Source organism: Physcomitrium patens, chromosome 12 (assembly GCF_059467195.1).
Source record: "Physcomitrium patens ecotype Gransden chromosome 12, ASM5946719v1, whole genome shotgun sequence".
NCBI classification, from domain to species: Eukaryota; Viridiplantae; Streptophyta; class Bryopsida; order Funariales; family Funariaceae; genus Physcomitrium; species Physcomitrium patens.
This window is the reverse complement of record NC_143421.1, coordinates 6,825,217-6,851,362: the sequence shown is the minus strand read 5'-3', so window position 1 is coordinate 6,851,362 and position 26,146 is coordinate 6,825,217. Positions and strand designations below refer to the sequence as shown.

The 26,146-nt window shown below is 31.8% G+C and overlaps 1 protein-coding gene across 3 annotated transcripts; it reads right to left on the bottom strand.

Annotated features, from left to right (window-relative positions):
• Window positions 1–3,293: 3,293 nt before the first annotated feature.
• LOC112289880 (uncharacterized) lies at window positions 3,294–11,618 on the bottom strand. 3 transcript variants are annotated; one of them, XM_024535575.3, is made up of 18 exons: window positions 11,259–11,618; window positions 9,724–9,907; window positions 9,090–9,226; window positions 8,769–8,872; window positions 8,476–8,571; window positions 8,203–8,299; window positions 7,676–7,796; window positions 7,203–7,390; window positions 6,980–7,077; window positions 6,625–6,680; window positions 6,284–6,373; window positions 5,662–5,761; window positions 5,297–5,395; window positions 4,999–5,074; window positions 4,529–4,692; window positions 4,313–4,370; window positions 4,122–4,206; window positions 3,294–3,887 (listed from the first exon to the last, which is right to left on the bottom strand). In XM_024535575.3, exons 1-18 carry the CDS (start codon window positions 11,416–11,418, stop codon window positions 3,809–3,811), a joined length of 1,992 nt encoding a protein of 663 aa, XP_024391343.1. In that variant the 5' UTR covers window positions 11,419–11,618; the 3' UTR covers window positions 3,294–3,808. The 3 variants fall into 3 exon arrangements, with proteins under 3 accessions (XP_024391343.1, XP_024391344.1, XP_073393622.1); XM_024535576.3 differs by having other exon boundaries at window positions 6,980–7,068; XM_073537521.2 differs by having other exon boundaries at window positions 9,090–9,222; window positions 11,259–11,508.
• Between the last annotated feature and the right edge of the window lie 14,528 nt (window positions 11,619–26,146).

Sequence of the window (26,146 nt, the reverse complement as noted above, 5' to 3'; positions counted from 1 at the left end):
AATTATTGGGATGCAGCATTAGATTCTTCTTGCTTTTGTATATTAATTGAAGATCTCTAATATTCTCAATTATGCCCTTATGTTGGTGAATTATTGAATTACTCTCAAAATTGAAAGAAATGCATAGATAACAAGCACAAGAAAGATGAAAAGTTTTGAATTATTGAATAGCTCTCAAAATTTATCCAAATATTGGAAATCAAGACTAGTATCCATAAAATAAAATAAAATCACTTCAATCTAATTGACAAATTACTAAAGATCTTAGAAATATTCACTGACCTTTAAACTTAAGTTTTTGAGATCTCAATCTACAAAAACTCTCATATACTTTAATCTAACTAATTAATTTATCTCAAAATTTGCATTCACATTTATAAATCTCTTCTATAAAAGGCGGTATTAAGACTAAATCTTTTACTACCTTTCTATTATTTATCTTTATTTTTCTATTACATCTATCTAGTAGTTTCTTCTAAAATAACATCCATATTTATATTTTTTACTATATAGTTGTATTACCACACCTCAACGGTTGCAATGGCAAATTAATAGCATTGTCTAGATCTTGTGTTATCCTCAGAATTTGTAATTATTCTTCTTATAGTGGGTGGTGATCATCAATTGGTATTATTAGTGTTAGCAATGGAAAAGTTCCACTTGATATGAGAATAGAAAGGCATTATCCCTCCTCTGATACTATTATCTCTTTTTCATTCTAGTATACATTTTTCTTACCTACTTAATACTAGAATATTTATTTGCAATTTGAAATAATCTAATGAAGGAATACGACGGTGGTTTTGAACTAGTCTAAGTGGTTTCTACAAATAGTAGATTACTTGACAACATGGAGAAATTTAGACATAGTAAAGGCATCCATTGTGATTTCTATGGATTTATAATCTTCAAAGGTCAATTCAGATAATGTTGTTAGGCCTAGCTTGAGTGTGGTTGTATTAGTAGTTGTAGTGCTAGTGAAACACTCCTTTAGTGGAAGTAGAGCCAACTAAATGATGTAGAGGAGAGTAGGACATAGTTCCACTTCCTCTATTATTCTAGGGCCCATGATCCATCTACATGGTGGTCAGAAGGCAGTCATCATGATAGATCAGAGCCAAGACAAGTTGTGAATACTAAAGTGCACTGGAAGTTGCTAATCCGTGCTACCAGCCTGATTCTAAGCTCCATCTGATGTGCATTGGGGACTAAGCTCCATTGCAACTAGATTGGAGAAGGACAGCTCTCAATGAGCATGGAGGTTGGTCTTCACCAAGTTCTTTCAAGTCCAATCCTTCAACAAGCCGAATTTCAAGGCCAAGTGCTTTACAAGAAGTATGCAAGCCTATCAATTATTAACACTGAGAATTTAGATTGAATAAAAATAATTACATGAGACGACTTGACTAGTAAACATCGCTGCAGGAAAAACTAGTAATACATATACATTGTTGGATCAGTTGCCTACACTGTAACGTAAGATCATGAAAGTAGACATGCGTTGATGAATTAAGCATCTTTTTGAAATAGTCTACAGTGCTCTGATATTTATCAGGATCCCACGTGAATTGTGAGATCCTTGGAATATGTTGCTGTTTCCACTCAGTATCCTGTTTTATATTGAGATTAGTCGGAATCTGCTTTGATCGAATCGGAATAAACTATAACTGCAACAAGTTAAACACATGTCTGAATTGGTGGTTTTAATCACCTGATGTCAAAACACATCACGAATGTCAGATGAAATCTATCATTCGAATACAAGCAGATAAGATGATTTTTCATGTTATTGAGTGCTTAAATTTGATGAACTTTGCTGAAGTCATTGGTTGAGCTCAATTGCTACCTTAAATGATATATTCTACTAATGTCACGTGGAATTTCCTGTAGGTCCAAAAAAGTAAAATTTTGTAAATGGTTGAAATCATTTTGATATTATTAATTATGTGTCTATTCTATGTATGACCATTATTTGAGTTAACAACTATGTGAAGAATTGTTTGATTTGTTATACACAAGTTGCACATTGAATTAAATTAGTTTGTAAATATACAAATGAGTAAGATTCATTTTAGCTATTAATATGAGGAGGAATTTTGACAATGAGATGTTATTGTATATATGTATGTTGGTGCATTTCTGATTTTACTTTCACTATATATGAAAAAATCAATATCACATCAAATCAAGTTTTAATGACTATTTTCTTTATTTTATTTTAGTTTATTATTTGTGACATAATTAAATATAATTTTGTTAACAATTACATTTGAATATTCAAGATTTATTAGGATTATAAAATATATATATATATAAATTGAAAGAAAAGTATAAATTATTATAGATATTTTATACATAATATTATTCTAATCTTAATATGAAAATAAAAACTATATATATATATATATATATATGCATTCCTATTAACAAGGTATGGATCTAATTGATAAAAGTTATTTTTAAGAGTTGGAAATGAAATAATATAAAAAAATTAAAACCACAACTTGAAATATTCTCAAAACCACATGGCACAAGAACTTTCAGTATTTACTTACTATCAGATTTTATATTTAGATAAAAACAACTATAAGTGCATAATTGAATGTTTCTGTAGCTACACAAGATTGTGTATTACTAAGCTCTTGTAATACAATTTATATATATATATATATATATATACATACATATACATATTTTTTTTTGATGTGTTTGAAATAGATAAGAATATTGACTAAAAAACATATATATTTGAATTCACAAAATATATTACATATAAAATGTTAGAAAGAAATAACTACATTTATGTATGCAAAAAGCATGACATTGTGTTTAAAATAGGCATAGTTAGTTTGCGTTGTAGTCATTAATTGATTTGATACATCAAATTATAAATATGTAACTTTTTAAATTATATTCTCTCCAAATCTAGCTTAGAATTGATTTGAACTTTATTTTAATAGTAAAATATACAAGTTTTAGGAATAAAATATAAAAAAAATTAGTCTATAATTATCTACATGCATTTCTGAGAATAATTTTCTTTTCTTTAAAAAAATTCATATACTTGTAGGTGATTTTAAGTGTCAAATACAACTCTTTGCAAACTATTTGTTAGTATTTTCAAGAATGGTAGTTTATTTTTAAAAAGTTGAATTGGTCATAACAATAATTGAGTCCCTTTTTTTAAGGTCAATTGAGTAATAACAAGCACTTGCAACCTAAGATTTTGACGAAATCGACCGTAGTATTCCTTTGATCTTGAAAGTATCACTCACGCACAGAGACTAATCAAATAAAACTTAGTAGATGCTATTTAACATTAACAAAGATGTGAACAATCTTCAATAGAGAACAATTTCTCCGTGAATCATAACAGAAGTGAATTTTATATGCATACGGCTTGTCTGCAGTAACTCATATTGTTATGCAGTATCATACGCTTGAACGCCACCGAAGCAAGTGCACCAAGTGCTGAAGCACGTTTTGACCAAAAAACAAGCAGTTTGTGTTTGCAACATTACCCTGTAACGTCCGAGAAAAAGGAACTCTCAACTATATCTATATTCGTGTGATTTAAACATGCGGGTCTGCCATCATAAAGGTTATGAAGGCCAATGATACTGCTGCAGCTTTCTTTACAACCCTAAATAAAGAAAAGAAAAAATCTGAACGCTTATGTATACAGCAACATATTTATCCAGTGTCTGTTTAAATTGTAGACAAAACGTACTGAGCATAAACTGAACAAAAGAGTCAGCTCCCTCGTTGCATTCGCGATGCTGTGACGCCTACCGTCTCGAAAGAATTTTCAAGAGGTATATATGCTCGTTAGCAACAACTGTAGCGAAGGGTTTCTTGTCACCTCCTCCATTGTTGCAGTCATAGGTCTGTCAAAGGAACAAGCGAAGTACACTTAAAGCTCAGGACTCATGAATTCATTTCTGATAGTAAAAATTCGCTTCATGAGCCCAAGGTTGTAACAAAAGGCAGCTAAGGTGCAACCTGTTTTCAGCTTCCTAACATACCTGAAATATGATGGTGTAATGATCAAACTGTGTATCAATTCCAAAACCTCCACTTGCAAACGAATAAAAGAGAGATCACTATGGTATGAGAATTACCGTTTCCCCAAAAAGCGTTGTAGCCAAGCTGAATCTTTGATCATATTTTTGAAAGATGGGTAACGTTGCATATATTGTGAACATCCTGCATCCATACAGATAAGAACCGAATCATTCGAGAGAATACTAAAAGGAACTAGGACTTTCATCTTGTAGCTGTGGATTGGAAGTATTGTATTTAATTGACGTACCTGTAACAATAATATCCCATAAATCTTCCTCTTCGGCCGGTTCCTCTAACCTCTCTGCCTGCATCAAAACATGGTTGTAAGTTGGTAAAAGTTGATATTAAGAGTCGCAATTACCAAAAACACTCGATACGCTGCAGTTGCTCTGGAACGTATATTAAATAGTTTCAGATCTAGTTTAAATTTTGTTTACAAAAAAACATAAGATCAAATTCTCACCCTTTGGCATCGTTCCAGATTCATCAATATCAATTTAAAAACAGTATGCAGACCAACAGGACCAAACCCGGGGTATTGTGAAAGAGCTTCTTCGTTAGTCAGCCCAAGAACCATAGTGCATAGACTTGCCGCCAACGCACACTCCATCACCTGCTTTCCTTGCACTGAACCAGGGCAGCCATAATTTTTTCTTTAGAGACGACACATTCGTTCTTCAAAAAAATATCAATGATTGAAAAAATACAATCAAGTGCACATGGTACAACTCAATACAATTTCTTGCAATCATACGTTATAGATCAAAAAGGACACTTGCGAAGTGGTGGTTGAAGAAATGGGCAGCCATCCTAAACCATTTTAAAGCGAATATAATATGTGCAGAATGCAAAATCAAATAGAACGACAAATGACAAAGCACAGTGTGATTCATATAATGCAAGAGTGAGGCAACAGACCGAGAAAGAACAAACCTGCCCAGTTGGCTAGAGATGGCAATGCAGGAATGAAGTCCGCAACTTTGATAGCACTCCCTAAACCATCCTTTTGCTGCAGACCACTCCATACACATAGATACTTGCATCAAAAATCATAAAAACGAAGAAATAATTTGCAATTCAGCACAAGATATATCCGACCCTACAATTCAAAGCAAGTTTAAATATTCTTTTAGTGCATATATCCAAAAAGAAATTTGAAACTAGTCATGCAAATACGAGGCAGAAACAGCGCGGCTACATCCACCGGAAACGACGCAACTAGTTGCCCTACCTTAATAAGGAGGTTCAAAAGTGTGTCACAAGCATCGATTATTGGAGCACGCGAATCTAACCCGCCTGTTTCTGTTGCTACACGCACAAATTGAACAATCTGCAGCAGAAATAATTCAATCGTGAGAAGATGAAATAGTATTGCAAACTATGTTGCGCATTGTATCCTTACAAACATCAATAACAGTAAAGATTCATTGCAAGATTATAAAGCTGCCAGTTCTGGAACCATATTCTACCAAAGGCTAAGATTTTGCAGCCTAGAGTCAATGACAATATAATCTTCGCACAAATGAGCACCAAGGGTAAGAGTTGCGCCGGAAGAATGAAAGAAAAAGTGAAATTGGTTGCAAGCATGGAACTGACCTGCTTATGACCTCCACAAAAAACCAAAGCTTTGCAACCATCAAGCTCTGTGGTAATCTGGGATAATGCAGGTAGCATGAAGCAGACGGCTTCATAAGACCTGCACATTAATCAGCACATTTAAAATTAAATAATGAGAGTACTCCGATTGGCTATCCAATCAGATTGGTAGAAAGATAATTGGAGTTTGATTCATACATTTCCACCGGAATGACAACAGATCGTGCAACAGAGAAAATAAGCACACAAATTTGGGCGTCGTGCAGTATGTGAATACTAAGACAAATAATGCTGAAACATTCGTTGCAATTACGATGAAAGACGCTATGGAGTATGTTTGCAACATGCTTCTTCAACTACCTCGTTTTCGTAACAGTCAGAAAAATATTTCATGTGCGGCTGAACAACAAAATATATAAGTGACCTTGCTCCATATAACACAAGGACACCATGCTTGAGTCGAATAATTTATGTACGAAGCAAAAATAACAATAAGGTGATTTTCTATGAAACCAACACAATTGAGGATACACAACAGTGATCCAATTTCAACAATTAGCTAGCAGAACAATGACTTCAAACCACCCGATGATTGTAAGCGAAAATCTTGATGTGAACATACCCATCTTGTCCCTCTCTAGTAACAGTGAGCAGGAATGCGAGTAGCTTGGATACAGAATGTCGGTGAGCAATGGGATTTTCCGCCAAGTACCTGGAAGCGCCCAATACAAAGACACAATAAATGTGATAGAAGAACTAATGGTGGCAAGATAAACCGAGTAGAAGCTCAAAATTACCACCAGGCAACTCATGACCTCATAAATTCAGATACTCTACCCAGACAACATGAAAAACTTTACGGTCATGATGTTTAAATAACATTTAATTGTTAGTCAATGTTTTTGCTTCAAGACATACTCGAGGCTATATAACTTCAAAAAAATTAAGATACGCATCACTAACCTTCCCAACAATCGAACAACACCTAAGAGCAAGTCTCCACATGTAACATCATTATCCTGTGCAAACCCAAAGTAAACAAGTGAGGTACGACTTCCATTTCAAGAAACGGAAATGTATAATTACAAGAGAATTTGATGAAGAAGATGTGTCTGCCTCTATCAACTCGACTTATTTCTCTCTAAACTTTTGCATCAAGCATTGTTTATAAGAGTGAAATATTCCGATTCAAAGAAGTAATTATGCAGAGACAACAATACAACAAAACAACACAAAATCAAGGAGAAAACCAAAAATAATAATAAAAAAAGGTTATGTTTTATTAACGAAAGTAAAGGGCACAGTTTGAATAGCGAACCTGGGCATCCTCAAGAAACTCAAGAATCAAACCTATAACCTCGGTTAATGCAGCAAACGCAAATTCTAGCGTAGACTCCTTCAACCTCCCTGATGCATCTGAACATGAATATCAGTAAACCCTCAAAAATGATATAAGGGGCAATGGATAAAGCCTAATCAACTATAATGATACATTGCATAAACACTTTTGCGCTAAACCAAATAGACAATAGTAGATTCACCTTGTTGTTCAACTACAACATTGACGATGTGCTCCAGGAGTGCGAGATAAGTTGCCAGCCCTTGCTGCTTCCCAGCAGACTCAGCCACTTGAGTAGTTTGACCTCCAGAACCAAACATTTTCCTTGCAACTTCATTTAAGAGTACTGCAGTCTCAATCCTCAGAGTCTCTACCACCAGCATAAAGAACCTGATTTTGAAAACTAGATTTTCTTAGCGGAAAAATAAGAACGGTTAGAAAACCAAAAGCTATTTCATTGTTGTCAACCTAGATAAAGATCCAGAAAAACGATTTCCTAAACCAAACCACCAAAGAAAACTACTCCAATCAAATAATATTAAACCTTGGAAAAGTAATGCATTATGAAAAGAGACTACGGCATACAATCTTGAAGGGCAAAATAACTTGAAGTTTCTATTAGTGTGATCTGAACGTTAAGACATCCGGAAACACACAGGAAAAAACTGGAATCACCTGTCTAATGGAACAGGCTTCTGATCTTCAGGAACAACCATTGGCCCCAAAAGCCAAGGCTCTCCAATAATTTCTACAATAGCCTCTATGACTTCCAATGCCAATTGTCTCTTTTCTGCCACTGTTCCCACCATATGGCAGCAAACATCAGAAGATATAAAATGACTGAAATTCTAATAATAGCTGAAGAAAGAGCTGAAGCAGGAAAAACATAAACACGTGCTCTATTCACGACCTATTTTGTCTCGACTTTCCAATTTGATAATCTGGATTTAAGCAAGGAACTCAGGACTTCAACACAATTAAAGCTCATGACGGAATCTGCAATATTTAAACCATACAAAAAGTTCATAATAAATGAACAGAAACGCATAGCTACGATAATGCCAAAGAAAAAACTCACTTCAAACCTTTCAAAATTCACCACGTGTGCAACAACGAACAAGAAGGCAGGTACAGAAACCTAGAAAGGAACAATGAGGCAAAGACTGTCCAAGCAATGAAGAGAGTGAAGAGCTTTAGCCTACCCACGCGATTGTTTAAAATAACTCCAAGTCCGGAACGTACATTAGCATGCCAATCAGAACTTAGAGAAGCGTTCTGAATAGCAAGTCGAATAGGTGCCTGCAACTCAATCAAGACGAAGTATAAATACGAAATCAAAAGGAAAGACACTCGAAGTCAACAGCACATGTATAAATGCTGCAACAAAGAATAGAGTCTTCTTGTAAAACTTCCCTAAATACGGTGCTTAATTAGACAGAATTCTTAGACCCACAAACGATCAAGCAAACAATTACCGAGTATTCTGATGCAAGCAAATAGTGAAGAAGAGACAGTGCTTCAAACTTGAAAACACCCTGCTGAAAAACTAACTGTCTTGCTACAATGGGAACCTGACAAACAAGCCACAAAAACATTTAGAATAATAACTAAAGATATACCACATATACACTGTAATAGCTGAAGAACTGACCTTTGGAAAAGCCAAACAAATATCTTTTCCAGAATCAGTATAATAAGAACATCCATAAGACGATGTGGCCCAAATTATCATCTAAATTGCAACAGAGCAAGAAGAAATGCCTCTTACCATAGTTGCCAGTTCTTGTGAGCACATCATGGCCTCCTGTATAACTCCCGTTGTAGTAAACATAAACAATATTAACCTGACTGCTAGAGGTGTCCAATTTGCATCTGTATTCGCAAAAAAACAGAGCCTGTATGATACGTTCTAATCATGATATACAATAAAAAGAAATGATCCTTGAACACTACAGGAAGTAGAGCTTGACTAACATGAAGAGGAGGAGATGCCAGAGAATAAGCAACAACTAAAGAGAAGCGAGAATCAAATTAGCTGGACGTCCATAAAACAGAAGGGTACAGCAGTCAAAAGATGAAGATATAGTACTTGGCGATGCCATGTTCAATCGATGTACGACTGTAGTTAAGACGTTCTTCTGCAGAAGAGATTCTCGTCCCGCGTCTGATCCTGCACCTATGGCTAGCAAGCATTCCAAAGCATCCCCAACGGCGACTTCATCCTCCCTGAGCATAATATACAAACTTCAACATCGCAGGAACCAAAAAAATTGAACAGGTAGACTATCTATCAAGATATGCGTTATTATAGATATTGTTGAGGATGGTTAAGACACAGATGATAATAAAGTCAACCTTGTAAACAACAAAAATCAAAGAAACCACAAAAACTTGGTTATTAAGACGCTTGCAAGCTCCAACATGACCAAGGGTCGCACTCTTAACATTGACAATTAGTATACACAAAAGCAATAAGAAATCATGAGTATTGAAAAAAAAAAAATGTCGAAAAATATAGTGTTGATTACAAACATACTAAGAAAATACAAAAAAACTAATTACAGGTTAAGACATAATCACTTCTTATCACATTCGGATGAGTTTCACCTGCCTGACAAAAGACCTAAAATGGAGATAACATAAATTCTTCACATAAAGTTTTCAGCATGGAAGAAACGCAGAGAGAAGTAATGACGATGGAAAAAGAGGGAGGCAAATTATACTTGCTTGATAAAGTTTCAACAAGAATGGGAACTTTACAGATGGTCTCATCCATCGCTGCAAACTCCGGCAAACGACAAAATGCAGAAATAATAGAGAGAGCCAAGTGCAAATAAGCCCGCTGCTGCTCTTTGTCATTGCGTCCGACTGCTTCCCCTCCACCAGATGCTCTTGCCTGCCCTGTACCTGCCACAGAAGCATTAAATTCATCCAACATAAGGTGAGACAGATCAAAATCACCAGGAACATCGCGAGCTCGACCACATCAGCCACCGCACAAATATAAACACTAGCTGGATGCCAAACCTTACGGTTTGAGCCATTATTCATTCACATATCTATATCACCACCCTCCTGCAATACTCATTGAGCTCGAATATTGTCATACACGCCTGTCAACGAATCCCTGTTGATATCTCTACAGCGGCTGCATCTGCACTGATGCCTCGCGTGATAAAATAGGAGAATAATCGAAACCTCGTCAGTAACATGCGTCTAAATCAAAGCAACACCAGCATACCACATACCACGTACCAGCTGGTAACACTCAGTTTGCTTTTATGCAAGAATGGATCTCAATTGAATAATTATAAAGCTAGATGATCATTCCATGATTTAGCGCAAGATTCTTAAATAGCAGAATGTGGGCGGGCAATGGAAGAAGTTATTCGGAAAACCAAAATCAGTGATAATTCGGTGAACCAACATAAAGAGTAACAGATAACAAGATACGCAACCGAGCTCCAGCGTACCAAAGATACCCCTCCAATTGTGCAATTCACAGGAAGAATCGCAAAGAAAATAAATAAATACATCGCATATGAGAACCTAAGGCCTGAAACGGCAGCAAGGCAGTCCTCAAAGTGAAGTTGCACTACGAATTGTAATGATAATTACAAATGGCATGACCTTCTACAATCCTACTAACCCTATACAAAGGGCTCTCAGGTTAAAGCGTCCAACAGAGAAAAAAGACGGGACAATGTAGCTCAAGACGCAAGGGAAATGACTAGAATTCATCCCATAAACCCTAAAATCACGCACAAATTTCGTTAGACAGGAGCACTTAAGGGTTCTAACATGAATAAGAATACGCCCTAGGGGATCGAGACTCTAACCAAAAAACATGCAAGCATTTTCCGCTACAGATAAAGCTACATCAGTTGACAAACAAAACTCCTGATGTAAATTCACGAGTAAAATGTCACCAAAGAACTCTATTCTCCTACGAATCCGGCTACAGCTGCACTCAACCAAGACTAAGAGGCCGCAAACAGGTTTGTCAGACAAGGCAAAAGCACACACTCATGCGGCATCGATCTTTAACCAAGCGAAGTCACCCTCTTAATCCACTGATCGAGGTCAATATCAAGGATTAAGAAACGGAGCCAAAATCAGCAGCAGCACCCAATTGCAATAAAAAAACGAGCCCGAGTAACACGGGGAGTGGTTTGCCCTGGCCACAACATGCGAGAGGTTAAACAAAACAGCATTCCAGAAGAAAGAGAGCGAGAGAGAGTCACGGAAGGCCACTCACCAGTTCGAAGCAAGCGATTGAGGAAAGGGAAGCCGATGGCGTCGAAAACGCGGCGCACGTCGTGGAGGTCGTTGCCCTTGACGATTTTGGTGGCCAGCAGGAGACCTACCAGACGCTGCTCGTCGTTGGTGCCCTGGAGGAGCTTCAGGCACTCGTCCATAGCATGAATGAGAGGGATTAGGTTCAAGTTACAAGGCGCTGGACGTTGAAGTTGCTGAGGAGCTCGCTCTCGCGCGTTTATTGACGCCGAAGACAAGCAAGCAACACACACAGAGACAGACAGACACACACACACACACACACACAGGCACAGCAGCCGACGACGACGACGGGAGAAGGAGCCAGTATAGGTCTAATATTATTATTCTTATTATTATTCTAATTACAAGACGGGCTTGTTATGTATGGGCGGAGTCCCTTCTCCCGTACAGACGCATTCACACTAGCCCTTGCTTCAGGACTTTTTCTTCTCCCCTCTAGGCACGTTCACACTTGCCCTTGCTTCAGGACTTTTTCTGCTCCCCTCAAGGCGCGTTCACACTTGTCCTTGCTTCAGGACTTTTTCTACTTCTTGCTTCCATTATACTGTGGTGATTGTTGGGTGAATTTATTACTACTATCGTACATGAAAGTAAAATGTGACTTTTTCAATCTAACTCCCATCTTCCTTTCTTTCTTAAATGTGCCTTTATTGTTTTTTTTTTTACCTATAAGAATGATTTGGTTTCTTTAAAATCATACTTTTTTAAAACATTCATGTGCATGTGATGGTAGTCACTTTGAGCTCTGTTTGTAAAAGACTGATTTTCTATTTTTTTTCAGTTTAATGTATGTGTGTTATTTTTTGTATTTGTATGTATTTGATAAAATCAATGTATCAAAATCCCATTCATTGTTTTACAAAAAACATAAACAAAAACAAAAAGTATTTGTTACATATGCTAGAAGTTGAATAGAATCTCTTTTACAATATTGTATGTTTAATGTATTGGAAAAATCAAATCCAGATATGTTGGATTAATTTACTCTAAACTCCCTGACTTAATGCTTTATAAAATTATTTTTCAACTTTAAAAAAACCAGAATTATTGCAAAAATATCAGACAAGATCCACACTTTGATACTTCACAATCTGACTACAATTATTTATATTTAAATTATACCTTGTAGCATTACCATTTCAGAATAAACAATGAGTACACATGTTTTAATCATTAATTTTTTTCGATATTTGATTTGATTTGATTTGATTTTTTCGTTTTTATTTTTATTTTTCCAGAAGTATTTGCATTTAAGAATATTTTACATGTTAACAATTTTCTTTTTAACATTTTAATTTTATTTAGCATTCACACTAATATTCTACTAAGTAACAATTCAATATTTTGATATTAACTAGGAAGTTTTTTGTTTAGATATGTGTGCTTAACATTTTATTTTTTAAAGTATGCACATCATATTGTTAAATTAATTATGATCTTCATGAAGTGATATTAATAGTTTTTAGGCCCACCATATTTTGTCTAACTCTTTATTTGAATATGGAGAAGTTTGTAGTTGTCAACATGCATGCTCATCAGTGTAGTCTAGTAATACAAAACCAATTGACCATCCATCTAGTACACAACATTATTGTCCCTAAAATCCAATATTTTGTGAAATCTTATCTTTGATTGATAATATAAGATTCTTCTTGTGGAAAAAAGCACAAAATGCACAACTTCTGCTTATTCTTTACTGATGAATCACATGTATTATTCTAGTCAGTATTAGAGATGCTGCACTTTAAAAAAGAAAAAGAAAAAGAAAAAAACCTAATATGTCTTTACATCTGTGAAAAATAAATTCCCACATAGTTAAATATAATCAGGTATTTAGATAATCAATTTAAAATCACAAACGAGAATTTTATCATTTGGGGCATCTGACCACATGTGTACAACTGATAATTTAAAAAAAACAATAACAACAACAACAAAGAAATTACATATACAATGTGTAAGGACCTTTTACTGTCAAACACACATTATCTAAGCCAGTAATTTAATCAAATTAAAAATGTCTATGATTTGATAACATATAAAGAAAGCAAGCATGACTGGTAATTTTTTTGGTTCTTCGTTTTGTTTTGTTTGTTTGTTTGTTTTGTTTTTTACATGTTTGTACACATTTATTATAGCAACATTTATTTTCTTTTGAAAAACATGGTTAGTGGAGGATTGAGTAGGGGGTAGAAGGAAGATTCATTACCTTGAAGAAATGCAAATGGTGGCACAATGCTCATTATCTATGACAAAAAGAGTTGCCCAGACTCTTGTAAGGTAATTAGGGTTCACTTACTGAAGGGGCACATGAAGCAAGCCACCATGGAAACAAATATTATATGAAATAATGTAATATGGTATAAAAATAAATAAATAAATAAATAGGAAAATTAGAAAATATTTATCATATAGGCGTAAATATTGAAAACTACATTTTAATATATGAAATGATAATATTTATTACTTTATAAGTTTTGTAATACAATTTATTAGTTCCTATTGTTGAAAAATAATTGTAGCTTAATCATTTAACAAATATAGATGAATTTTTCTTTGAATACTTGCAAATGAATGAAAGATTTTTTTTTAGAACTAATTGAAAGTATTAGCCCTAATTGTATTCCATAAATGTAAAGTCTCCAATACAAACCTTAAATTTGAATAATAATTACAAAGTCATTTCAAACTTTATGAAAAGAAGCTTGAAGCTAGCTCTCTAATCTTAATTATTGATCTCCAAATATCTCCATACTTTGCCCTATGCAACTATTTTAAATTGCTAGAGGTTTGATTTTAATCTTATCTCACAAATAGATGATCCATGGATATCAATTTAAACTATCATAGGATTTTTTTAGCTCGATTATATCCTCAAGTTAATCTTAGTATCATTCATACTAATTATTTATCTCTTTTATTCTATTTTTACCAATTTATGGTCTTTTTAAGGCAATAAAAGAATTTCTATAGCCTAAAAGTTAAATAACTAACCAATCTTTAATCTACTAGCTATTAAGATAAGAAAATAAAATAAGAGACTTTTATAAAAGCCATATTTAAATAACTTGAATTATTATTGAATCAAATTAATTAGATATTAATTAGAAATTTATTTTTGATTATGTTTTTATCATATAGTTATATTATAATATAATATTCTATCACGGACATATACAATTACTTATATGATTAGATAGAAGTAGGTAAATATAGATTAATTTTATAAAGTCTTTTAGTCAAGCTTCCTAGAAGCTTCATAGATGCGGTTTTGACTTTAGATATGTTTATAGGTTGGAAACTTGGCCAACAAGTTAACCATGTGTTGGTAGCTTATGGAACAAGTTCACTCTGTATATTAGCTTGTAGAACAAGCTATCCATGTGGCACATACATAATAACTTGTCTTGTAAGTTAAGACATGTGGCTAGCAAAGTCAACGTGTTTTAAAGGTCCTATAAGACATTGCTATGTAGCTCCTAGTTAAGAGTATATATGGAGGCAAGAGTGAAGCCTTCTTCACTCTTCTCAATGCCTTTTTAGTCCTTAGTCTTGTTTCAAGACTTTCTAGTTTTCTAGTTTTTGGCAATAGCTATTTTAGTTAATATTACATTACCTTTTGAGTGACTTTTTAGTTCTCTTCACTGATACAAGAGTGTATCCATGATTCTCTTTTTTGAGATTCATATCCTCGATACATTCACCTCTTTTGAATATCTTCTTCTTCTAATATGTGCTAAATGAACCATATGTCATAATTGGCATCACACTATTTCTTCATTTTTTACATCAAATCCTTCATTATTATTTTCATCATCTATTTTAATATAATTATCTTCTTCAAAAAATATTGATATCTTTAGTATGATCTTCTACATTGATTTCTCTATTTTGTCTTTTAAAAATCTTCACTTGCTTCTTAGCAACAAATATCTTTAATCTTATATCATCCAATTCTTTTAATGAATATGTGATATTATCATGGATTGTCACCACTATATATGGCCCAAATCAATATTTTAAAAACTTCCACAAACTACTATGTTGATTATCCAAATTATTATCATAAAAAAGTATCCAATCATCTTTTCAATTGCTCTAGATTTCAATCAATGTTGTTTATCAAATCGAGCCTTATTTTTTAGCCTAGCTTTTTTTAATCTTTTCAATGCTAGCTCTACATCTTTTGATATTTGTTCTAGTTGCCAAATTCTAATAGCAACAACTCTTCTTTTGTCAATCCATCTTCTTAAAGTAACATACTTTAAATTGGCACGTCTTCTTCAATTGGCATAATAGATTTTTGACTTGTCATGAGTTGCACTTACATATGTCCTATCACTAAATTATATGTGGTTTGATCAGTCCATAATACATAAAGTAGATTTTGCATCTAATAATGTAAGATAAACTTTGTCAAGCTGAGCCAATATTTTTTTACAATCTTATATATAATTAATAATATACTTGTGACATCCTTTCTAAAGTTTTATTTATTTATTTTTTTTGCATTCTTTAATAGAAACATTATTTAAAAAACCATAATTTTCTAAATAATAAAATCTCTCAATATCTTATTCATTTTATTCATCATATGCACAAGTGAGTTAGTAATACCTTAAAGAAGAGTACATATTCTAACTAACCCAAGTAATGTTCTCATTGTTGTCGCATCTCTATTCTCTTTTGTAAGTTAAAATTGGTCATAGCATGAAGACAAATCATCCATTGAATAGATTGCTCTTTGTACAAATGCTTTAGCAAATTCATCCACCATCAATTCAATTCCTATGTTCTTGATAGCCGCCGCAATCACTAACTACATATCTTGAATAAACTATAATGAATTATTTTTTTTAGGCACTATGAACCATTGATTAGAATATGGTGCAAAAAAAAGGCTTTAAAATCTTTATCTTCATCTTTTCTTTCAATAATTCCATCAAGCTTGATAAATATGCCTTTGGCACTAGAATTGGCTTCAAATTTCAAGGTACATATGGTATAATAAAAATAACTATAGTATTACAATATTTTTGTTCAGATACCGAATTTCATGAGATTCAAAGGCAAATAATTTATCTAATTTTGCCAATATTTCTTTGAAGTATGCAATTTTTTTTAGCAATAAAGAACCATCAAAATTAATCTTCAATTCTTTAAAAGTCTCTTTAGTGAACTTATGTCTAATATTCTTTGGATCCCTTAAGTTCTTTATTTTTTATGCTTCTTCTATCTATTCTTTAAAATCTTTTGGCAAAGGTCTAATAATGAGTTTCACCTTCTTATCCATTTTCTTATATTTTATTTCAACTATAATCTTTGATGCTTAAAAGATTCAATCATATCATAAACTTCTCTCAAGTAAATTTGTACAATTTTATCAATGTCACCTAATTTAATATATGCAATCAACTTCAAAAGATTTTTCAATCCATATTCTTTCTCTTAACACTAATAATCTTTTCAATATCTTCTAATATTATTAACCTACATAATTCTTTTTTAATAGTATATAATCATTTTTTTTAAATCCTCAATCTTCTTATATATAATATTTCCATTCTTAAAAATGACAATAAATATTGCATCAAAGGTACCTACATCTTATAAAAGTACCTCCCTTTTTGTACCTTTATAATCTTACTTAATAGTGGTATTTTTCCAAAAATCCTTGAATTCTTCAACAACCCTTTGTAATGGATTTTCTCTCAATTTTTTTGATTTTGCTCATGATATAAAAGCATAACCAAAAATTTTACTATCATTCTTCTATCTTTACTATAAATTTGTATATAAGTGTGAATCATCAAATCAATTCATTAGTTGTTTTAGAATGAAAAGATGCATTAAAAGTACTTAAAATTAGAATATATAGTGAATAGTACTTATTTCACTTGTTTTGTGTTGTGCTTCTTTTAATCTTATTTTTGCTACTTTTACTTATACTACTAATTAGAAGCAACTCTCATTTAAGGCTATCTTGTAATTTAAGTTGATAGGAAAAATTTACTTTCAAAATAAGATGAACAATCATAAAATACCTTTATTTTCATTTGAGTTGCAATAATTTATGGTTGCTTCAAAATGAAAAGATAAGATGTTGCATCTTAAAAAAAGAAATTTTTCTCTATTGCAACATCACCAATTCAAATTTTTACATTTAAAAAAGCATTGTATAACTTACATCATGTATTATTAATTGTCTATGTTACCTATCCATACTTCATATCAATTAGCCACATTTGCTTTACATAAAGATCCTTGGACATAAAATTTATCTTCAAACCATGGTCAATCAAAGTAACAACTGGTTGTCCATATTTCTCACCTTTATTAATGCCTCTATAGTTACTCTAATCCAATACTTTTAAGTATAATAACTTGAAACCTCGTTATCCTTATTACTTTGATTATTAAAATATATTCTTTGATTTTGACTTTTTTCCTCACTTATTGATTGTTTGCAATAATTACCAAAGTCATCTTCTTCATCCTTACATATATGTGCATCAATAATATGATTCAATCTATCTTCACCTTTGAATTGCCTCTTTTGCTTAATATTGTCAATAATGATATCATAGAATTATTTTTTGGTAATTTTTAAAATCTCTTTTAATATAAACTCAACCTTAGCATTGAGCTCATGTTCTTCAAATAATATTAGAAAGTAGTTTATGACTTATTGACTTACATTTGTCTCCTATGCCTTTTATTTTCTCTTTTAATGCTATTGAGGCATTTCCTATTAGTAATATTTGTGAAGCTTTTTCACGAGCCTTATCTCCTCAAGTTTGTTTCTTGAAAGTACTTCCTTTTCTTATGTCTTCAAAATTTCACCACTTCTTCTCTTTTATTAAAGCATTATATTGGTTTTTAATGATATAGGCATGCATTAATAAAGCTTGTACAAGATTCATCCAATCTATAGTTCCACAAATTGTAGTATCACGGACATACATATTTATTCTAATATTTACCTATATGATTAAATAGAAGTAGGTAAAAATAGATTTATTTCATAATGTATTTTTTAAAAGCTTCTTGAAAGCTTCATAGATGCTACTTTAATTTTACATGTATTTGTAATTAATTAGTAGGTTAGAAACTTGGTCAGCAAGTTAAGATGTTGGGAGCTTATAAAACAAGCTAATTATGTGGCATACATAGAGAAAACTTGTCTTATAAGTTGAGATACATGTCTTGTAAAGTCAACATGTTTTAGAGGTCTTATAAGACATTGCCATGTTGTCGTATTATTATCATGGATATACATAGGTATTCTAATAAATACCTATATAATTAGATAGAAGTAGATAAAAATAAGTAAAAATAAGTTAATTTCATAATATCTATTAGACAAGCTTTATAGATGTTGCTTTGACTTTACATGTATTTATAGTTGATTGATAGGTTAGAAACTTGGTCAACAAGTTTTAATTTGGATGCCAAGGAACATGTAATTTGGATGTCAAGGATCAATAAGGATTTTTGTGATCTTAAATAATTTGCTAGTTGAATTCAAAAAACATTTATGACCAAGTTTTTAAATTAATTTTTAATAAATTTTTAAATTTTTTTGAAGAAAATAAATATTTTAATAAGAATTTATTGCCATTGATAAATCAATATTAAGATTTAAGCAATAAGATGAATAACATCTAAAGTATTAATAAATTTTTATTTCATTTTATATTTTCCATCAATAAATTAGATTTTTTTTAAATTATGTTTTTTTTAATTATTAAATTAAAATTTTGTAATATTTTAAATAATATCAATATTTTCATCAATGTTTATTAAATTTTTAAGATTATTCTAGAATTAATTAGATTTTGGATAGAATTTTATAAGAATTTGTTAGCATTGATTTAGGATTTTGATTAGGATCTTTTTAAAATTTGTTAGGATTTAGGATTTTATTAGAATTTGATTAGATTATTTTTAGGATTTATTTAAAAATTATTTAATATTCATTTTAGAATTTCTTTAAGGTTTTTTTATAGTTTTTTTAGGATTATTTTTTAATAAAAAATAAAATCTTTAATTTTTTTATTTTTAATATTTTAATTTTTTTTAAAGATTTTCTTTAAATTTTCTTTAAAAATCATTTATGATTTATTTTAAGGATTTCTTCATGATTACTTTATAAATTCTTTAGAAAAAATTTAAGATTTCTTATTAATATTCTTTATAATTTTTTTGATGTTTTTTTTATAGATTAGCTTATGATTATTTTAGATTTCTTTAACATTCTTTATGATTTGATTAAGATTTTACTATAATTATTAAGACTTAATTTAGAATTATTTAAATTTTTATTAAAATTTTTAGATTTTTTTTGTTGTAAATATAATTTACTTTCTACAATTAAATGCCTAATCCATTTTCAAATTAGTTTTTACATAAGAGAACAATGTGGCCAACTTGTTGGCCAAGTTTTCAATCTATTAATCACCTATAAACACATATAAAGGACAATTTGCATCTATAAGCTTCTAAGATATTTTTCTATAAGATATCATTTAAATTATTTATTTATTTATTTTTATTTCTACTTATTTATAAAAAAATGATAAAAAAATCTAATTTTTTATTAAATCATTCCATATATTTAAACCATCATTGTATTCTTTCAATCTTGTCTCTATTCCTAGCTTTTCTCCTATTGTTGTAGTAGAGAGATTTCGCCTCAAGAAAGTGCTTAGCCTTTGGTTGCTACTAATTACTTAAACAAGTTGCAAGTTTAGAAAATACAAATATCATTTATATATTGTCTTTAAGAAGAAAATTGCATCAAATACACAAGTCTAGGATACATGAAAATTTCCAAGATATAACTAGATTTCCTAAAAATCACTTCTATTTTTATGGGAATCCCTTTCAAATGTATATCATTTAATAAATTTTAATCTAACCATCTAATTGGATTTAAAATTCTCTACAACCTCAATTTATATCCTTGACTACCTCCATACAAAAAATCAACCATAAATTCATTATAAATCTTTGAATATCGCCAAATTATTAGTTGATACTAAATATGTCAATTTTTAAGCATCCACTCAATAATTCCATTATAATATAAAAAACCAATATTCAAATACTATGAATTTTTCATATACAACTTCTTAACATAGTTATCTACACTTATGGAAGTTTCGAGCCAAATATTCATCCAAAAACTTAAAATATGGTCCAAACTAAGACCTCTATTAAAAAACAACTTACTTACAAACTCCAATTTTGAATACTAACTTCCAATAGCTCTCTCTTTTTTGTTTCTAGATTGGAATGTATCCATTTCTTCACATAAAATATAGCTCTTTAAGTGAACTTTCTAATCTCACTTTTTAATTCTTGAATGTTTTTTTAAAATTCTTTATAGACTTAAAAGAATAATAATAGATACTAAGTTTACACCTTAACTTCAAAAAATCATTTTTTCTCTCATCTAAACTTCAAATCACATATTTGTTTTATCCAAATTCTGGCTTAAAACACAAGCTTTTGAAATCCAACCTCTAAACTTAGAATGTATTGCCTTGCTTTGAATGGATTGTTCTAAAATGGTCCAAAACTCTAATGTAATCCCAGATAACATCTTAAAGCTTATTAGACATGATTTTCAACCAATGAGAATGAAATCCTCTATCACTTACCTTATCCTTCTATATGGGATGGCCTAGAAGTCAAAATATTATACTTTTGACACCAAAGTCCATCTAAATTCCTTGCTAATAAATCGTACAACCTCTATCTTTAATTACTAAAATTTAAATTATAAATTTAAATAAATTAGATAAATATTTTATTTTATTTTTAATTATTATCTAAACTTTCATAACATTTTACATTATTTTTATATACTATCCTACTTTTCAACATAACATCAATCTCTTCCAAACTTGTACATCTTTTGGCATGTTTCAATTTAACCATCCTTGTCCTCTTCATCATCTCTACTTGTTTGTCTTCCATTTGGTCCAGATTTAATGTTTCAAAATCTGAAAGATTACTTGGAATAAATTTTTCCATCTCTTCTCTTGAATGCCTTGATTTACTTTTCAACTACATATATCTTCAAAATCGTACCATCCAACCCACAAAGCAAATGGGTGGCATTGTTATACATTACCACTACCATATATGGTCCAAACCATATTCAAGCAAACTTCCTAAGAATGCTATGTTAATGCTCTAAACTACTATCAAATATTAACACTCAATTTTCAACTTCAATTGGTTTAGATCTCAAACAATGAATTTTCTCAAACCTCTTTGATGTTCAACTTGGCAGCCTTATTTTCTCTAATGAAATCTCTTGATCTTCAAGTAATCTTTAAAGCTATTGAATCAAAAGCTCCAATAATCACTCTCTTGCAATGTTATCCTTTCAATTCAACAACATCCAAGTAGGCATAAAATCCTCCATAAGCATAATTGGCTTTTTGCTCAACATTAACTCAATAAGCATATAACCAATAACATTGCTATGAGTGGTTCTATCTATTGATAAAGCAAATGTTCTTGGCCTATACCTTGACTTACCTCTATGGGCCTTGATAAGAGAATAAATGATGGAAGAATGTCCTCTCTTACTCTTACTATTAGTCTTAAGATTATAAGCAGTTGTAAGCTTCAAATTTACACCATATCTTTAAAAAAAAAAACCTTTGGCCTTTGTTGTATTCAATTCTCCTCAATTAACCTTCATCTTTTTGTTGCTATCATATTTGCTAAAGATATCTTCAAAAATAAATCTACATATTCTTTCCATGATCTTCATCTTTAAAGCTCTCTCTTCAATATAGTTTGAAAACTCTTCTCTTTTGTCAAAACAAGATATTTCATGCACCATAATTCCAATGGCATAGCCACCCAATCAATCACCCACTGAAAATGCATAGCAAGTGGATAGGTAGAATGCATCTCATCTCTAAATCTGACTTTAGATTGCAATTGGCATTCAAAGTAAAAAGCCAAAAATTTCTCCACATCTTTGTAGAGGCCTTTTTATCAATATCGTTCTTTGATCTTATAGTAGGTGATTCAAATTCCTCTGTGGCCTATATAAACCAAAATAAACTTCCATAAGATGGAAGTCTATTTTAATTTACAATAATTTTATTATCTAAATATTCTAATAATTATTAATTAATATTTGATTTAGTATCTAAAGAATTTAGTAACATTTTAATTATGAAATAAAATAAACCATTCTTATAGGTAATTTCATCTAATTCACAACTACTAACTAACTTATAAGTGATTACGTAAAAACTTCTTCTTATTTTTTGTTAAGAAAAATCAACCTCTTAATAAATTAAATTCACACTTAAATAATTACAAACACCATATAAGCCACATGATAATACAAAGCCACACATATTTAATAGGAAATTATTTTATTTTATTTTATTTTCTAATAAAAATTCATCCAAATTTTAACTTTCATCTATAATAATTTTTCATCTGTAAATGAAAAATCATCCAAATTCAATCAATTTTCATCCACAATTTATCATTTATTCAAACCCTAGCCTCATCCAAGTTTGATTTAAAGCCATGCAATATGATTTTATTCACTAAAACCTCAGTGATATGAATTTGATAAGTTGTCTCCATCTCCAGGTTGCTTAACTTTGCATTTTGGCCTGGAATTGAGGGAAATCAAGGGACAGTCTTTGTTTTCCTTGTTTCCTGCCTCTCTGGTTGTTGAGAGAGCCACCGACTGCTTCTTTTGCTCTCTTCCTGTACTTCAGATTCACACAAGTCGATGACCACCTCCACTACGTAACAACGGCCAGAAGGTAGATGACTTGACGTATGGCCAATCGCAATAGAACCAGTTGCAACTTTTGATTCTAATTCATATGCAGCCCTTGAATTCACAATTGTAGTTGCAGCTTTGAACTATTTTTAAAGGCCTTCCACCGTGTTTACGCTTAGTCTTGATGTCTAGTGCTTAGATTTTAATAACTAACCGGGGTTCAGATCTTATCAATTATAAAGTGTAAATCCTCCAAAGAACAACTAGATATGCAGTATATACTTGGACGTACTAATTTAGCACGTTCGATAAGGAACAGGTTAAGTGGTTTAATGGCAACACAAGCACTGATTTAAAAGAGCTATACTATTGCGCACAACGGCTTAATCACTAGTTCTGATGCCGTAAAGCTCATTTAGATTGTGTACTTTTTACTCACTTGATGTTGTCAAACATCAAGAATTATACCGAGTTAACTCCTCCGCTCTCGCTTTTGCGGCTTGCCCAGCTTCTCTTAATAGTAGGCACTGTCGACTCTCTGTCGTATTAACTCAAGACTTCTACGCTAATCGCCAGTTGAATGTCTTCTGCAGATGGTCGTCACCTGCAATTTCGGCACTGGAATGCTCCCGCACTGGAATGAGGCACCGCAAAAAATTTGTACGGCAAAGAAGCACTAGAAGAGAAGGAACTATCCTCGCCAGTCGCAACCAGTCCACGACAAGGAAGGAGAAGGAAAAAAATACTTTTGATGCCACCGCAAATCTATCAATAACAGCGCCACCAGCCAAGTGATATCCTATGTATTAAGCAATAAGCAACCCATAGAGAAGTAGGACACCACACCGCCACATTTGCAATAGTAACAATCACCAAGGAAAAGAAGAACTTCGGTGGATTTTGTGACAAAGTGTATTAGCTCTCAACAGCAACATCACCGCAAGTTCAAGGTCATCGGAGAAGGCATCAACCGCAGCCCAAAACAAAACAGCCCGAAATAATATCATAGCTATGCACAACAAAACTAGAGAAAATAGCAACAATATCTGCAGTTTGACTCCAGTAACAACACCATGAGAAGCACGCACTAGCTGAAGGAGCACATCTTCCAAAAATCAAAGCCTCCGCAATGATTGAACATTAAACGCAACACCAGTGACACTCCACTAAGAATCGCTTGAGGAAGCAGAACAAGAACCTTCATCTCTTAGCACCACAATGTAGAATCACCTACCATCGCCATTGAGACCGTAAGCAAATAAGAGGAACCCCATTGAGCTGCCTAATGTCAGACCAGGATCCAAGCTCTATAGCACCCCCCACGAGCGCAAGCTCCAATATAGAAGAAGAACTTTTGCGGTTCTAGTCACCCCAAGAAAATTGTTTCTTCCTTGTTACAGTGCAACCACACAGAAAAGGAGGAAACAAAAAACAGAAGAAAACTTCCAACTGCAACTTTCAAAAATTGCGAAGCTCCTCAGCAGCACCCCCACCAGGTGAAGGAGACAAAAACCAGTTATAAGCGCCTAGAGCTTGTGAAGACGAGGGAAAAACAAACCAAAACGAGAGAGAGAGAGGATCCGGGGCGGCCCGGATCTCTATCAGCAAAGAGTGCCGGAATTTGGGAGCAGCCTCTAGCACTCATCCATCTTTTACTTTATTCTGTTTTTTTTTTTTTTTTTTTTTTTTTTCTTCTTCTTCTTCTTCTTCTTCTTTTCTTCTCTATTCTTCTTCTACTCTTTTGATATATATATATTTATTATTATTATTATTTTCTAATCTATTATTTTTTTTCTTATTTAATTTTCTAAAGCTACCAAGGTTGTTTTTCTTTTTTTTCTTTTACCTTATTTTTCCTTTTTGGATTTTTTTTTATCAAGTATTCCATATAAATTCTAGCTTCATTAAATATTTGATGGACACAAGACTACTATTAAAAAATTTAATTTTCTATTGGCTAATCTAAAAAATGGATATATAGTTTAAAATCCCTTATCAAAGTCAATTCTATCAAAGATCCATTCTTCCAACTAATGTTTTATTATATTTTTATTATATTTTTTTTTCTATTTTTTTCAAAATTCTCATATTAACTCATTAAAATAGTGACTCATAGTAATATAAGTGTCATTTTGTATTAAAACAACTAGTAAGTCAATTATGTGATTCATGATATGTTTAAAGTGTATTATGAAACTTCTTGAGAACTTGATTTTTAATTTCTACATCATCTACCACTCTTAATAGTATACCATCCTTCGTCTTTGTTCTCTTCTATAAGAAATTTATCTTTTAAAATATAGTCATAAGATTGATGTTTGATGTCTTTAAAGGCCTTGTCTGACTAGCTTTCTTGTCTCTTCATGGTATTAAAATAGATGCCAATGTTTCTTAACTTGCCTCTATAAAGGTCTTTTCTAAAAGCCACATCTTTACCACTTGTGCTTATTCTATTAGTAGCTAATTTATAGCCATAGTCTTCATCTTTATCATCTTCACCAATCTCTTGTATCTCCATCTCTTCTTATAAATATATTTGGTTCTAAATAGCATAACTACCAAAAAATTCTTCTTTTCTAAAATGTACACCAATAGAATAATAAATGATCTGATGTAAGCTATTCACCTTAGTATGGCAATATCAAGAATAAAACAATTGGCAATTAGACCTAATAATAATAAACAATGAATTTCTAGCACTATATTGGCTCCAATCAAGTAATTTATGTCTACTTTCATAATTGTAAGTGCTTCCAAAAGCTCCTTTTTTACTTGACGATATATTCTTTATCTATTTGTGAAAATTTTGGCTCCAAATCTAATGGCAAATCTCTTACCTTCTACATCATCTTGACCAATAGTCTATTTAATAGTAATAGGACTTGTATCAACAGTAACAACAACTGGTCTGCCACAGTCATAATCAACTAGCTTCAAGATTGGTAGTGACTTCAAAATCTCCTTTAGACTATCAATGATTGATTTTTATTTTTGCTTCTATCTAAATATAATCTCTTTTTTTATAAGAAATTATATAATGGCTTAACTATGTGAATAAAGTGAAGAATCCA